The 12711-nt window shown below is 55.5% G+C and overlaps 4 protein-coding genes across 4 annotated transcripts in view; 2 read left to right on the top strand and 2 right to left on the bottom strand.

Moving 5' to 3' along the window:
- MONBRDRAFT_30406 (uncharacterized protein) overlaps positions 1-757 on the top strand; it is a gene marked incomplete at both ends in the record, with an annotated part of 3919 nt that extends 3162 nt beyond the window's left edge. The window contains 3 exons of the mRNA XM_001750864.1: positions 75-168; positions 269-624; positions 671-757. Of these exons, the coding sequence (XP_001750916.1) occupies positions 75-168; positions 269-624; positions 671-757 (537 nt within the window). The remainder of the gene's footprint in view (positions 1-74; positions 169-268; positions 625-670) is intronic.
- A 692-nt stretch (positions 758-1449) lies between these two features.
- On the bottom strand, positions 1450-7659 carry MONBRDRAFT_34758 (uncharacterized protein; the record flags this gene model as incomplete). Its single annotated transcript, XM_001750847.1, has 18 exons — positions 1450-1575; positions 1676-1738; positions 1841-1955; positions 2062-2200; positions 2361-2496; positions 2628-2729; positions 2865-2973; positions 3135-3194; positions 3279-3394; positions 3497-3763; positions 3889-4029; positions 4125-4679; positions 4770-4903; positions 5024-5102; positions 5251-5529; positions 5714-5893; positions 6006-7275; positions 7475-7659. 18 exons carry the CDS (start codon positions 7657-7659, stop codon positions 1450-1452), a joined length of 4056 nt encoding a protein of 1351 aa, XP_001750899.1.
- A 1283-nt stretch (positions 7660-8942) lies between these two features.
- Positions 8943-9608, bottom strand: MONBRDRAFT_12961 (uncharacterized protein; the record flags this gene model as incomplete). The annotated part of the gene is made up of 1 exon (XM_001750846.1): positions 8943-9608. A coding segment is annotated over one exon (666 nt), but the record flags the coding sequence as incomplete, so codon positions are not given.
- Positions 9609-9734: 126 nt separating this feature from the next.
- MONBRDRAFT_12960 (uncharacterized protein) overlaps positions 9735-12711 on the top strand; it is a gene marked incomplete at both ends in the record, with an annotated part of 4724 nt that continues 1747 nt past the window's right edge. Inside the window, 2 exons of the mRNA XM_001750863.1 lie at positions 9735-9843; positions 11376-11377. Coding sequence (XP_001750915.1) covers positions 9735-9843; positions 11376-11377 — 111 coding nt within the window. The remainder of the gene's footprint in view (positions 9844-11375; positions 11378-12711) is intronic.

Genomic DNA, 12711 nt, shown 5'->3' with positions numbered 1-12711 from the left:
CCGAGACATCAAATGAATGGATTGGCTGATTGCTTCGTCGCCTGATTACATTTAGATTCCGCAACCCGGATCAGCTTCTTGGCGAGGCTGGCTACTATCTGACCAACATGCAAGGAGCTGCACGGTTCATTCAAACCGTGGACTCATCCCAGCTGGCCATTGAACGAGGTTGGATCGCCCTCGCTACATTCTAACATCGCGATGACTGAACACGGTCACAGCTTTCCAAGCACCTTTCTCCTCGCTCACGCACCCGTGTTTTTGCCAGAGGAGTTTGATATGCACCTCAATGCCATGTTGGAGGCCATGCATGGAGATAGCAGCGCCCCACCCGTCTCTGGCCCCGCCACTCCAGCGTCCTCCGCCGTTGCCTCGCAATCAGGCGTGGGGGGCGGTGTTGCTAACAAGCAACGACCAACCCGTCCACCGCCGCCACGACCGAATGCCGGACCTACCAGCGAGGAACTCCGCCCACGCGCCGACTCAATCATGGCGCACCACCCAGTCACACCTGCACCCGCGCAGAACGCAAGGCCTGCTGCCGCCGCCGCCGCCGCTGCCACTGCCGCTCGTGGCTCGGGAAGCAGCGAACGTCGCAGCACCCCCACCTTTTCTCTCAATCAGGTTCGTTGCCTTGGTCTTTCCACCTGCCACCCTTTCTTTATTGCAGCATTGCCACACACTTCTCATCAGACACATGGTGGTTTTGCGCACTGCACTTCTGGAACTGCGCCTGTGTGTGTGCATAGTTGGTTGATGGTGTGGACCAACCACCCATTGCCCGCTTTCTGCAGCTGGCAAGCGCCGATGATTTGCGCATGGTACGTTATTCGCGACACCCGAGTCGTCATTCTTGTTTCGCTTGCTGTTCCGTGTCCTGCCTTTGATATTTCCCCCATGCTCGTGATAGGCGGACGTCCCGGTGCTTCTTCAAGATTATCAGCGCCTTGCCCGCTTGGCGGACCAGTTGACTCAAACTTTACGAATCAACCTGAATGTTTAGGCCCGTATGCCGTGCCCGCTTTATGAGCCAGAGCCATAGGTCGTTGCAGGTGAGGTAATCGGTCTTTCTTTAATTGCATTCAAACGGACCAAGCCAATTGGCATGTGAACAGAACACGCATTCACAGTGGGAACATGAAAACACGAGCAAACAAACGAACACGCACATGCACACGCAGACACAGACAGACTCGATGACAGCCATGAAACAGAAAATTCACGTCAAGAAGAGAAATGAAACACAAAGCGCTTATGGAACCAGCCTGCCCGTAAAAAGCGGGAGAGGTACCATGATCAGATACGTCTAAAATGAAGATTGCGACTACTCCACAAAGGTCACATGCTAGTGTGGACCAGTTGTGGAGCGTTGTGCAACGTCCGTGGTGCATCAGGGCATATAGACTGTCACGGCGTAAAGAAAGATGATGCATCGGGGATTGGGTTTGGCTAGATCGGCATGACCTCGGGCTTGCGATCTGGGATATGAACAAATTGCTCGTCCTCAAAAATACATTCTTCAGTTAGATGAGTGTATTGGTCTGCCCGTTCATGATTGTGCAGGATGGAGTGCATCTGTTCCATGAGACCACACAAGAGAGAATGAGTCAGGGCAGGCCACAGTGCAAACGGCTTGTCGACCGACCATCGGACGTGGGTCAACTCTAGCCCCCACCTTGGAAATTCGGGTCAGATTCATGGCGTAATCCATGCGTGCCTCGGGATCACGACTGTAGGCCTAAAGAACGCAATTACCCGTGATGATTGGCCCAAAGTTAGGGCCATTCGCATAACGAGCTTGCGTATTTGGCCGTGGGGGGAAAAAGTCGAGGATACGTACCACCTGCAGATGATACCTAGCCCGAGTCAGAGGCTCGGCGGCTGCCTGTGTATCACCAAGGTTGAGAAGTATGTCTCCATAGAGAGAAAGGCGGAATCCGTGCTGCCAATCATCCCTGGAACATTGGTCATTGGTTTTGTAACGCACATGAGAGCGGTGGCGACATGGACATGAAGCGGCAATTACACACGAACGCCCTGTCCACATAGATGGCTACGCACAAGATTCCACTTGGGTCGCTGCTCTGTGCCTGTTCCATCTCAAAGGCGCGTTGCAGGTAGTTGGCAGCTTCAGTGAGGCGACCACTTTGCGCGCAGGCCGTCGCCACGTTGGTCAAAGCCACCAACAAAGCCACATTTTCTGCATTTGAATAAATGTTTCAAGGGTGAGATATTTTTCACAAAGCCGTGGCGAGCGAGGTGGATCAACACGCAACGACCAAAAAGCGTATGGGAGAGCGAGTGACGAAAACAGAAAAAAAAAAAAGTAAATAAATAAGGAAGGGGAAAATCAAGCTTACCTTCGAATGGAAGATACTCAAAGGCCGTGAGGTATTCTTCATAGTAGGCGATGGCTTCGTCGAGCTCAAGACAATGAAAGCTGGCCTCTGCGGCACCACAAAGGGCCTCGGCTTTGGATAAGATGTCGGCTTCCATCTGTTGACGCAAAATGACAGGCGCGCGAGAAAGATCACATGGGCGGAACGTTTTTTTTTTTTTTGTGAGACTAAAACAAGGCTTGGACAACCCGGGTCACAGATCAACTCAGAAACGACAGAACTGCTTACACCCTGTCGGATGATGCTCAAAGCCTGCTCAAAACACGTGCGCGCGGTCATGTAGTTGTACTGGTCCAGTAACGCATTCCCGAGAGACAAGTAGCAGACAACCTATGACGTGACATCCAGGCAAATATTGCGTGCGTGTGCGCGTCAGAAGCTCAATGCAATGCTCGATCTGGAGGAGAGAGAGAGAGAGAGAGAAAAAAGACATTTCAACAAAGTAACCCTGATCAGGTAACGCACATGTTGCGTGGCGTCACAGCCATTCTCGCGACACACGTAGAGGGAGGTGCGATAAGCCTCGATGGCTGCCTCCAGCTTGTTCATCAGCTCACAGCCCATACCAAATTGACTGTGCAACCCCAAAAGGCCAGGCACGGGCACACGAGGCCACCGATTAGTCAAAGAGGAAGAGAGACTCACACCCAAAGGCAGACAAAAGCCTGTCCCAGGCATGGCTTGCAACAATTCAAAGCGTCCTGTACGGGATGATTGTTTGGCTGCGCCACCTACCGGAATGCTTCACTCTCGAGACGTGGGAGATGATTGTCGACAGCCAACTCGATGCACGTGCTGAAGGCAGATGGGCAATCCATGTAAAATGAGTGGGATAGCTCGCGAGCCAATCGGGCAGATAGCAAGTCGACGCGAACATACCTAAAATGGTGCGTGGCGGCATCCGGGTTGCCTAGGGAGAGATAGATGGCACCTAGCTCCAAGTGCGCATCACCTTCCATCAATGGAGCAGACTCACAACTCAAGATACTTAGCATCTGCCAACAATCAAACGCGTTGGATGTGAGAATACGTCATTTCACAAAAACTGAAAGAAGCGTTGAGCAGGAGATCATGTCAACATGGCGACCCGCACGCACCGCCTCGTAGTGTTCGATGGCCATGTCAGGAGAGTCGGCCGCCGTAAAAGCAGCAGCAAGCTCTCGATGAGCACGGGCTTTGCCGATGGGGTCGTTCAAGTAGTTGCTAAAGAGTTGGAAAGCCTTTTCTTGAACGCGAGCCCCACCCACGACATTGCCGCTGCGCACCAAGGCGTGGCCCAAGTTGGTCATGGCGACGGCGTGGCCTGCGGAATCGCGCGCGAGATTGCGGATCTCCATTTCATTCTTGAAGAAGGTGGTGGCGTGCTGCAACATGGCAAGCATGGTCAGATTTTGCAGGCACGAAAACGCTTGGGTGCATGCGAACCAGTTACAGTTTCCTGAAACGACCTCGTGGCGAAGTGCAACAAGGTTCATGCCATCAAACGCACCACGTAGTCGAATTTAGCCAAAGCAATGAGGCCCAGACGCATGTTAACGTCGGCTTGGTCTTCCAGTGACTCGGGACCGTGGTCACAGAGGGCGGTTAACAGAGCCCGCCGTTCCATGTAGGCCTCCATGGCCTTGTCCCACTGTGTCGAAAAACAAAAAAAAGGTTTGTGGCAAGGGGAATGAGTCAAAGCGAGCGTCACGGGGTCGGCAGGGGCGGTCTGAGATTCAAACTTACGTCCTGAAGCATCACGTGAAGGGCACCGAGATTGCTGAGAACGTCTGCCAAGAGTTCATAGTGGCTTCGGGCTGCAGACACTGCGACTTGAACGTCTTCGTTGCCCGAGTCGGCATGATCCACCAAGCGCATGAGCGGCTTGCTGGCGCGTTTGAGGAGGCGCATGGTGGGTCGGTCGTCAAAAAGAGAATTGGATGATCCGCCTTTGCGCAGAGGCGCGGGACCGCCCGGACCGGCTGCCGCGCCCTCGCTCATTGCAGGCAACGCGCCCTGTGATTGAGAACGGGGGGTTCCCAACGGCTCGGGGCTACGACTAGCTTCGATAGGTGTTGCGCCATCGCTCTCATTGGAGGCGGAGGAGGCTGAGCGGCCAAAGCGCTTGCTAGAAGAATGGCTGCTGCGGTGCCGGCGCGAGTGACTCTGCAGTGTGCGCTGACTTTCCTGGATTGAGGGGCGTAAAACGGTGACGATGCGATCCAAGATGTCGACGGCCTTGGGATAGGCGTTGCAGACAATGTGAAAATGAACCAAGCGTTCTGCAACTTCGACAAGCTCCTGGCATATTGAACAAGCATTGATGAGTCGGCGGGCAATGTGTGGGAAGTCTGAGGCCCGCTGTGCATCACGCCAAGAGCAACCACTCACCTGGTGAGCTTCCAGCGAAGCGTCCACATGTGCGATGGCAAGTTCAAACTCCTCGGAGAAATGCAAGACTGCCATGTCGTAGAGGCCAGCCTCAGCTGCCACGATACCCACATGGCAGTGGCACACCTGAAGATCTGATGGGCGCACAATTTTGCAGTGGACAGAGAGGTGACCATGTGACGATGAGTCCAGTCTGAGTGCTACAAACAGGGTTTGCGACGCCGATTGCAAGGGATAAATTTCACACGACATACCCTTGATGTCGGCATCGTCAAGGTGGTCACCACACGCTTGCTGAAGCTCCTCGAGGGCGGTCAAATGCCATTTGAGACCCTAGAGAGTAAAATTCAGGATCAAGTGTTGCTTCGGTCAGCAATCCTTCGCAATACACATGCGCTGCACAGCGCATAATTCAAGGCCAGGCAGTTTTCTTTACTCTTCTGAAGGAGAGAACGTGGCGCGCGCGCGCAAATGCGTGCACATGTTTATGTTTGCCCAGAAGAACCGGATCGCTACTTGCCTCTTCCTTGTGACCGTTGATCACAAGGGCACAAGCAATGTTGCTGGCGTTTGAGGATTGAAGTCGGTAAAGGCCTGCCTCCGAGGCCATGGAATAGGCAGTGAGGTGTGCTTCGAGGGCATCAGTGGGGCGGTGAAGGGCTTCCAAGGCAATGCCGAGGTGAGAATAACATTCAGCCTCGAGACCCTGGTCCTTGGCTTGGCGGGCCAGGTTGAGGGCGTTGCGATACTCAACCTCCGCCTACGTATGATGCCATGGACGACGAGATGAGGGGGCATGGGCGAGGGGCGAGGGGCGAGGGGCGAGGGGCGAGGGGCGAGGGGCGAGGGGCGAGGGGCGAGGGGCGAGGGGCGAGGGGCGAGGGGCGAGGCACCGGGGGCCACGCAAGCCTGAGTCAAAGGGGGGGGGGGGGGGGGAAGCTAACCGAGTCGAAAGTGCCAATGGCCTCAAAGCATAGGCCAAGGTTGAGCTGGGCGGCCACGGCATAGGCGGGGGTGTGAAGGCCGAGGCTGAGGGCAGAACTATAAAGGGAGATGGCGCGGGAGAAGTGTCCTAGATGGCGCTGCTCTTGGGCTTGCAGCAGCAGATCAAGCGCATCATCGTCCTGCAGCTCGGTGACCGGGGCCAGGAGGGAGGTACGTCGACTGATGCTCGGAGAAGGCGCTGGCGAGATGCTAAGGTCACGACGCTCTGCTTCGGAGAGTTCGATGGTGGACGGCGGGCGGCGGGTTGGGGGCAAGGTATTCCTCTTCTGTGCTGGGAAGGGAGGGTGTGGCCGAGAAGGCGCCAGCCAGGTGGCTACTAAAGGGGCGGTTCTGGGAGGCTGTGAGGGAAGCGGCACTGCTCTCGCGACTAATGGAGGTGCGGTTGTGGTGGGGGATGAGGTAACCGGCGTCTTCGGACATGCGGCGGATGGCCTGTTCACTGATCCAGCTGCCCCGTCTGGAGTCATCTGAAGTACTGGTCTCGTTGATGTCGCCAAGGCCATTGGGGTTTTGCTGGTCAGAAGGGGGCGAGGGGGAGCGAGAGCGGTTGGTGGCTGTGACGCCGTTGGCATCAGTGAGGTCACTACTGCGAGTGTTGGAGCGCCCCACGCGGCGAATGTTGGGGCGGGTGGAGGTTGGCACGTTGGAGCGCTGGCGGGCAAGGCTGGCGGTGCGGCTCATGGGGTTTGGGCTGGTTTGTGAGCGAGAGTTTGGCTGAGTAATGATGTCGAGTCCCGAGTTGATGAGCGAGTTGATGGAGGAGGAGCGGCGGGAGTGTGCTTCGTTGCCTGGAAAGAGGGGTGAGGTGAGGCTTTGACGCAGGGCGGCGGCGTCGCTGGGGGTGGGGGAGGTGAGGCCAAAGCTGGCATTGGCACTGTTGGGCGTGTTGAGGTTGGAGGCCGACCCGGGGCGTCGCTGAGTGGAGTTGATGGCGGCCTGGGCGGCAGCCTGAGCGGCGGTGCTGGCGTCGACATCAAGGCTGTTGAGGCTGTGATTGAAGTTGTGTACATGGCTGATGTGAGGGTTGTGGTGGTGGGGTGAGTTGGGAGCGCTCTTGGCGCTGTGAAGCGGACCGGGTGAGAGAACCTCTTCACCGCTACTGATGGCAAAGCTGGGGCGGTGGGAGTGATTTTGGGAGTGACTTTGGGAGTGGTTTTGAGAGTGGATGCGGGATGGCTGCGACGAGGAGGACGGGGAAATGGACACCTCGTCACTGTCGGCGGCTTGGAGTCGAGCCAGGGTCATGGCAGCAGCAGCGAGGGAGCTGCCAGCGCTGTATCGATGGCTGGCATGATTGGGGGAGGGGAGGCTCGGGCTGTTGGGTTCACGCATGTCGCGCAGGTCACGGTTTGAGGAGATGGAGATGCGGGAGCTGCCAAGACTACCAGATGTGGTGCGGTTCAGGATCACGAGGGCTGAGGCATGGTGGCTCAAGGCCTTTTGGTCCAAGGAATAGACTCGCCGTGGCACCTTGTACCCGGCACCTGTGGGCATGTGTGGACTAGTGGCGACGGAGGAGTGGGAGCCCCATGAAATGAGGAAAAAAAAAAAAAAAATCAACATCAAAACCGAGAAGGTGACAACAAGGTATGGCATCTGGGTTGTGATGACAGCGATGGAGCTGAAGGACCACAGGGGACAATGGCGCTAGGGGAACAACGGCACACAGCGCGGGGTCGAGAGCAGAGATTTGGACACACCTCATGTTTCTGCGGATGGCGCTCGAGTCGGAGGTGGTATGGCTGGCAATGCTATTGTCTTCGTCCACGTTGGAAGAAGCATCATCGGGGGCGGCCGCGTCGAGTGGCTCGGGCTCGGCAGCAGCGAGCTGGTGTGTCGCCGTGTCAGCCTCACGCACGACTGCGGCCCCGGCCACGTCCGCCATGTTGAGGTTGTGTGGCCCGGCCCAGATGCGCAAGCCCAGCGGATGAAATGGGGGCGCTGACTTGGTACGGCTGCTGCAGCGACTCTACAGAAAGGCGCCGACGCGGGAGAGGGAGGGGGGAAGCGGCAAGCACCGTGAGCCAAGTGAGCTGTTGATTTTTTTTTTTTTTTTTCTGTGTGTGTGAATGATGAGTTGACTTTGACTTTGAACGATGCGATACGCGCGGCACTGTGATCCTCCAACGCAATGCTGTGGCAGCCAAGGTCTCAAACACGCAGAGCCAACAACAGCAACAACAACAAGGAGGACGACCTGCACAAGCGGGGACAGCGGGCCAGAGACGGAGCGGAGCGCTGCCGTCGCCTCGAGCCGCAAGCGCTAAAAGGGAGGACCGCATCGACAAAACAGGCAGCGAGCGATATATGTGCTGGATGACTTGGATGCCGTATGCCGGGAGGGGAGGGAAACACGGGTGGTGGGTGGAGCGTCATGCATGTGTGTGAGGGGTAGAGGGCTTACTAGGGGTCGCCGCGATGAGGCCAAGCGGTGGGGGGGATTGGGTCGCGCTGCCGTTTCTCATTCAACGCAGCAGCACGAGTCGTGAGAGAATGAGAGAGTGAATGGAACGCATGCAGGAGAGCGAGAGAGGGAGGGAGGTGGGGTGTGTGATTCAGAGATGGTGCGAAAGGTTGTTTCAAGCATAAGCTGATAGTCAAGGGTGAAGAGAGAGTTTCACGGAAACGAAGGTGGTTTTAGAGATGAGGGTCAGAGGTGGAACGAGAGTGAGAGAGCCACAGAGCGCTGTGTGAAAGTGTGTAAGGTAAACTGGGGGATGGTCAGGTCTCTGACGTCAGGCGGGAGCTGCATGCGTCTCTCTGAGCGTGAGCAAGGATGAGGCTTCATCTCTGCTTTCTGCACTGAGTTAAGACTAGGGGATAATCTCAGTTTCACACAATGTCTTGAAAGAAGGGTCTTGGTCACACTTTCTCCGAGGACAATGACTTCAATTGACATCATCTCTGATCTATGGTCCTAACAACGCGACATGAAGAAGACAAGGAAAGTCAACGTGGAGTTGATGTAGAAGCTAATCGAGTTTATGCAGAAATGTTAATACTAATAGTGTTTACTCATGTCGTAAGATATTTATTCATCGCCGTCAGTGCTGCTGGATGATTCGTGTCGATTCGGCACGGCCTCGGCAAGTCGGGGATGATGGTGGCTGGAGGCGTCAACAACCTGAATATCATGTGCTCATTGATGCCTTCAGCCACCATGTGCATTTACAACCAGTCGGCGTTGCGGTACCAGGCGACGGTCGCGTCGTAGGGACTGGCGCTGGCCAGGTCGAGGCGGCCATCGCCATCAAAGTCGGCAGCCGTGATGGATAGCACCTCATCAACAGAGTTGGTCAGGAGAAGGGGGTCAACGCTCCAGGTTGAATTGGGGTTTGTGGCTTCCAAGGCACCCGTGTTGCGGAACCAGGCAACGGCGTCGCTGCGGCTGCCAGCGACGACAAGGTCGGGCAGGCCGTCGTTGTTGAGGTCAGCGGGCAGGGCGGCATGCGGGGCTTGCAGGGCCGTGGTCAGGGTCTGCTGCGAGGAGAAGTTGCCAAGTCCATCGAGATTGCGGAACCAGGCCACCTCGTGATTGAGGACGCCGGCGGCCAAGCAGTCGGGATGGCCGTCGCGATCGAGGTCAGCGACCCGAATGCTGCGCGGCCCCGCCACGCTGGCCAAGGGGTCCAGGGGCCGTTGGCGGGCAAAGGAGCCGTTGCGTAGGTTTTGAAACCATCCAACGCCATCTCCATTCGAAGTGGCGCTCAGCACGTCTGGGTAACCGTCGGCGTCGAGATCGGCCGCCCAAACGGCGCGGGCGCTTTTCACAGAGGTCGGCAGGGGGCGGACGGTCGAGAAGCCCGTAGCAGGGGCGTTGAGCGGCCGATCACCCTGCGTGTTGCGGTACCAGGCAATGGTTTGATCCAAAAAGCTGGTGCTGAGCACGTCGGGGTACCCGTCCTGGTCGAGATCGGCGGCAAAGACGGCATAAGCCCCTTGGGCATTGTCATAAATGACATGACCCCGCCCAAAGGTGCCGTTGCCGAGGTTGGGAAACCAAGCCACAACGTCGTTGCCGGAGCCGACCGCCACTATGTCCAAGCGTCCGTCCTGGTTGAAGTCGGCGGTGCGCACGCAGCGGGGCCCGTTAATTACACGGTCGCTCGAGTCTTGCAAAGGTAGCTCGTCCGAAAAGCGGCCGTGACCCATGTTGCGGTACCAGACCAGTCCGTCGTCGACGTAGCGCGTGACCAAGAGGTCGGGCCAGCCGTCGCCATCCACATCAGCCGCGTGCACGTACGACGGTGTGCCCCTGATGTCAATCGTCCGCGCCTCGGGCTGGACCCAGAACAGGCCGGGCTGCAGCCGAGCCAAACGCTCGACCGTGCCATGGTGGCGGACAGGCTGAGCGGCCAGTCTGTGCTGTCCGGCGGCACCAACCGGACATGCTGCGAGCTATTAATGACTAGATTCCGCGTCGCATTGACCGAGAGCACGAACATGGCTGGATCCGCCCCCTCACGCACCGCAATCAAGCTGCTAGCTGCCCCTGTCCTCCCCAAGGCGGGCAGCAGCAGCAGCAGCAGCAGCAGCAGTCGCACGGGGCCATGCTGCTGCATCCCGGTGAACAGAAGTAAAATACTTCAAGACAACATGGTGGGATGGCTAGTAAAATACTTTTCGGCCTCCGACCTGTTTCAGGTTTGCGGTGATTCAGGGCGAAAGTGAATGTATAATACTTTTTAGGTCCATCGTCCAGAGCCATCAAGGTTGGTCAGGTAGGCTAAGATAAAGTGTAATAACGTTTACACTTGATTGACGATTGATTCGTGTTTGTATCGTTTTCAGATGAAAAAAGCCTTTCAAACTGATTCAAATATACTTGGACTTGCTCTGAGGTTGGAAACCACGGGCTCGTGTTGGGGTTCTGCCCCTACTTTTTAGATAGTGTAATCATTGATACACTTAAGCTCTGTTGGGTGTACTATTTTGGAGAGGACCGATGTAAAGTTTCAATAAAACTTTAAAATCCTCATGTTCAAGTGGGAAAGGGCAGCGGAGCTGATCCATTCGCCACTGCTGTATGACTGTGCATGCATGCCTTACTCAAGCGATCGTGTGCGTCTGAATGCTCGTAGCTGGGAGCGTGTTCGACAGTGGTGCGTGGTGCATGCTGACACACACACACACACACAAGTAGAAGCAGGAGGCACGTCGGTTCGTTTGGAAGACTACATGAATGACCTGAGACAACGCCAGTTTGGGTCTGCTAATCGATGTCCCACGCACAGTCGCCCACGCACAGTCGCCTAACCCCGACGCCGCCACTGCCAAGACCCAGAGCCAGCGAGCGAGCGCCCATAGAGAGACAGAGAGAGCACACACACACACACACACACACACACACACACACATGCACACACGGCACGAACACAGACCCGTCCACTCAATATGTGGCTGGGGGCGTATGACCAACTTCATTTCAAGTGTGATGACGACAATGTCTTTTAAACTTGAAACATGAGCATAAGTGTGATAAATCTTCTGATGCGTGTGTGTATGAGTGAGAATTATTTAAAAATTAAAAATTTTCGCGTCTTGATGTTTTAATGAATTTAAAACATTTTTCGGGGGTTTTGGTTTTATTTTTCTTCACAGAGGTGAGTGTGGAACGGCAGCCGGACTTGGCGCTGTGACCGGGTGAACGCAGCACACACATGCACACACACTTCCGGATCACTGCTGCTACAAACACGACTGTTTCGATTGTTGTTGGTGTTGGGCTTGGTCGTCGTTGTGTCGGGTGGAATCGCGGTGTGAACGCTGCGCCGTTCTGGCCGGTCATTGCCGCCTTTTTTTTTTTTTTTTTTTCCTGGAGTGCGCGGATTGGGACCTGCCTCCTTGACTTGACTTGACTTGACTTGCTCCTACACACATCGATACCACTGTTGTGTGCTGAGACGGAATGTGTTGGGGAGAAAAAGATGGCAAACGCGAGGCAAGAGTGAGTGAGCGAGTGAGTGAGTGAGAGAGGACCGTCTCCTTCTTTGGGCGTGACGGTCAACGTGTCAACGACAAGGGTGTCCATCAGCCCGATCTGGCATTCGTAGTGATGTGCTGTTGCGTTGGCGTGTGCATGCTCGGCAGGGGGGATCAGGTTGCCGCTTGGTGTTGACCATGCCGTGTGCTTTTTCTGCTCGACGTGTTGTACTGCCATTCCTCTTTTGGTTGCTGTTTTTTTTCCTGTTGCCGTGCTCCTCTCTGTCTCTCTCTCTGTCTCTCTCCTTCTCTCTGTCTCTCTGTGTCCTTCTCTCCCTGCTGTTGCATCTCGAATCATTTGCTTGTTGAATCTCCATCCTTTTGCCTGATGGCTGGCTCTTCTCTTCCTCTCCCTTTTTTGCTCTCCCTTGCTTTTTTCTTCCCCTCCTCTGTCACATGCTCCACCCCCGTGTCTACAGCAAGCCGATCCCCCGTGCGAGCAAGTGGTGACACAGATCCTGAGCCTGAGCCTGATGCGCCTCCTCCTTCTTTCTCTCTCTCTGTGATTTCGCCTCTCTCTCTCTCTCTCTCTCTCTCTCTCTCTCTCTCTCTCTCTCTCTCTCTCTTTCTGTTTCCCTCTCTCTGTCTGTCTCTCTGTCTCTCTGTCTCTCTGTCTCTCTCTGTCTGTCTCTCTGTCTCTCTGTCTCTCTCTCTGTCTCTCTCTCTCTCTCTCTCTTTCTGCTTCTCTCTCTCTCTGTCTCTCTGTCTTTCTGTCTCTCTGTCTGTCTGTCTGTCTGTCTCTCTCTCTCTCTCTCTCTATCTGTCTGTGTGCTTGGTGATGATGTCTCTCTTTTTTGTTCGTTTTTCCCATTTCTCTTATTACAGTCTAGCTTGCTCTTTGCTTTTCGAGTTGTGAGTGTGATGGTGGTGTGTACAGCATTACACTTTATTCTGCTTCAGTGAACGCACACTCACACACTTTCGCGAGAGAGAGTAAGAGAGTGAGTGTGGCACT

The sequence above is a fragment of the Monosiga brevicollis genome, genomic scaffold (genome assembly GCF_000002865.3).
Source record: "Monosiga brevicollis MX1 MONBRscaffold_50 genomic scaffold, whole genome shotgun sequence".
NCBI classification, from domain to species: Eukaryota; class Choanoflagellata; order Craspedida; family Salpingoecidae; genus Monosiga; species Monosiga brevicollis.
Note: the sequence above shows the minus strand (reverse complement) of the source record. Positions and strands in the feature narration are given on the sequence as shown.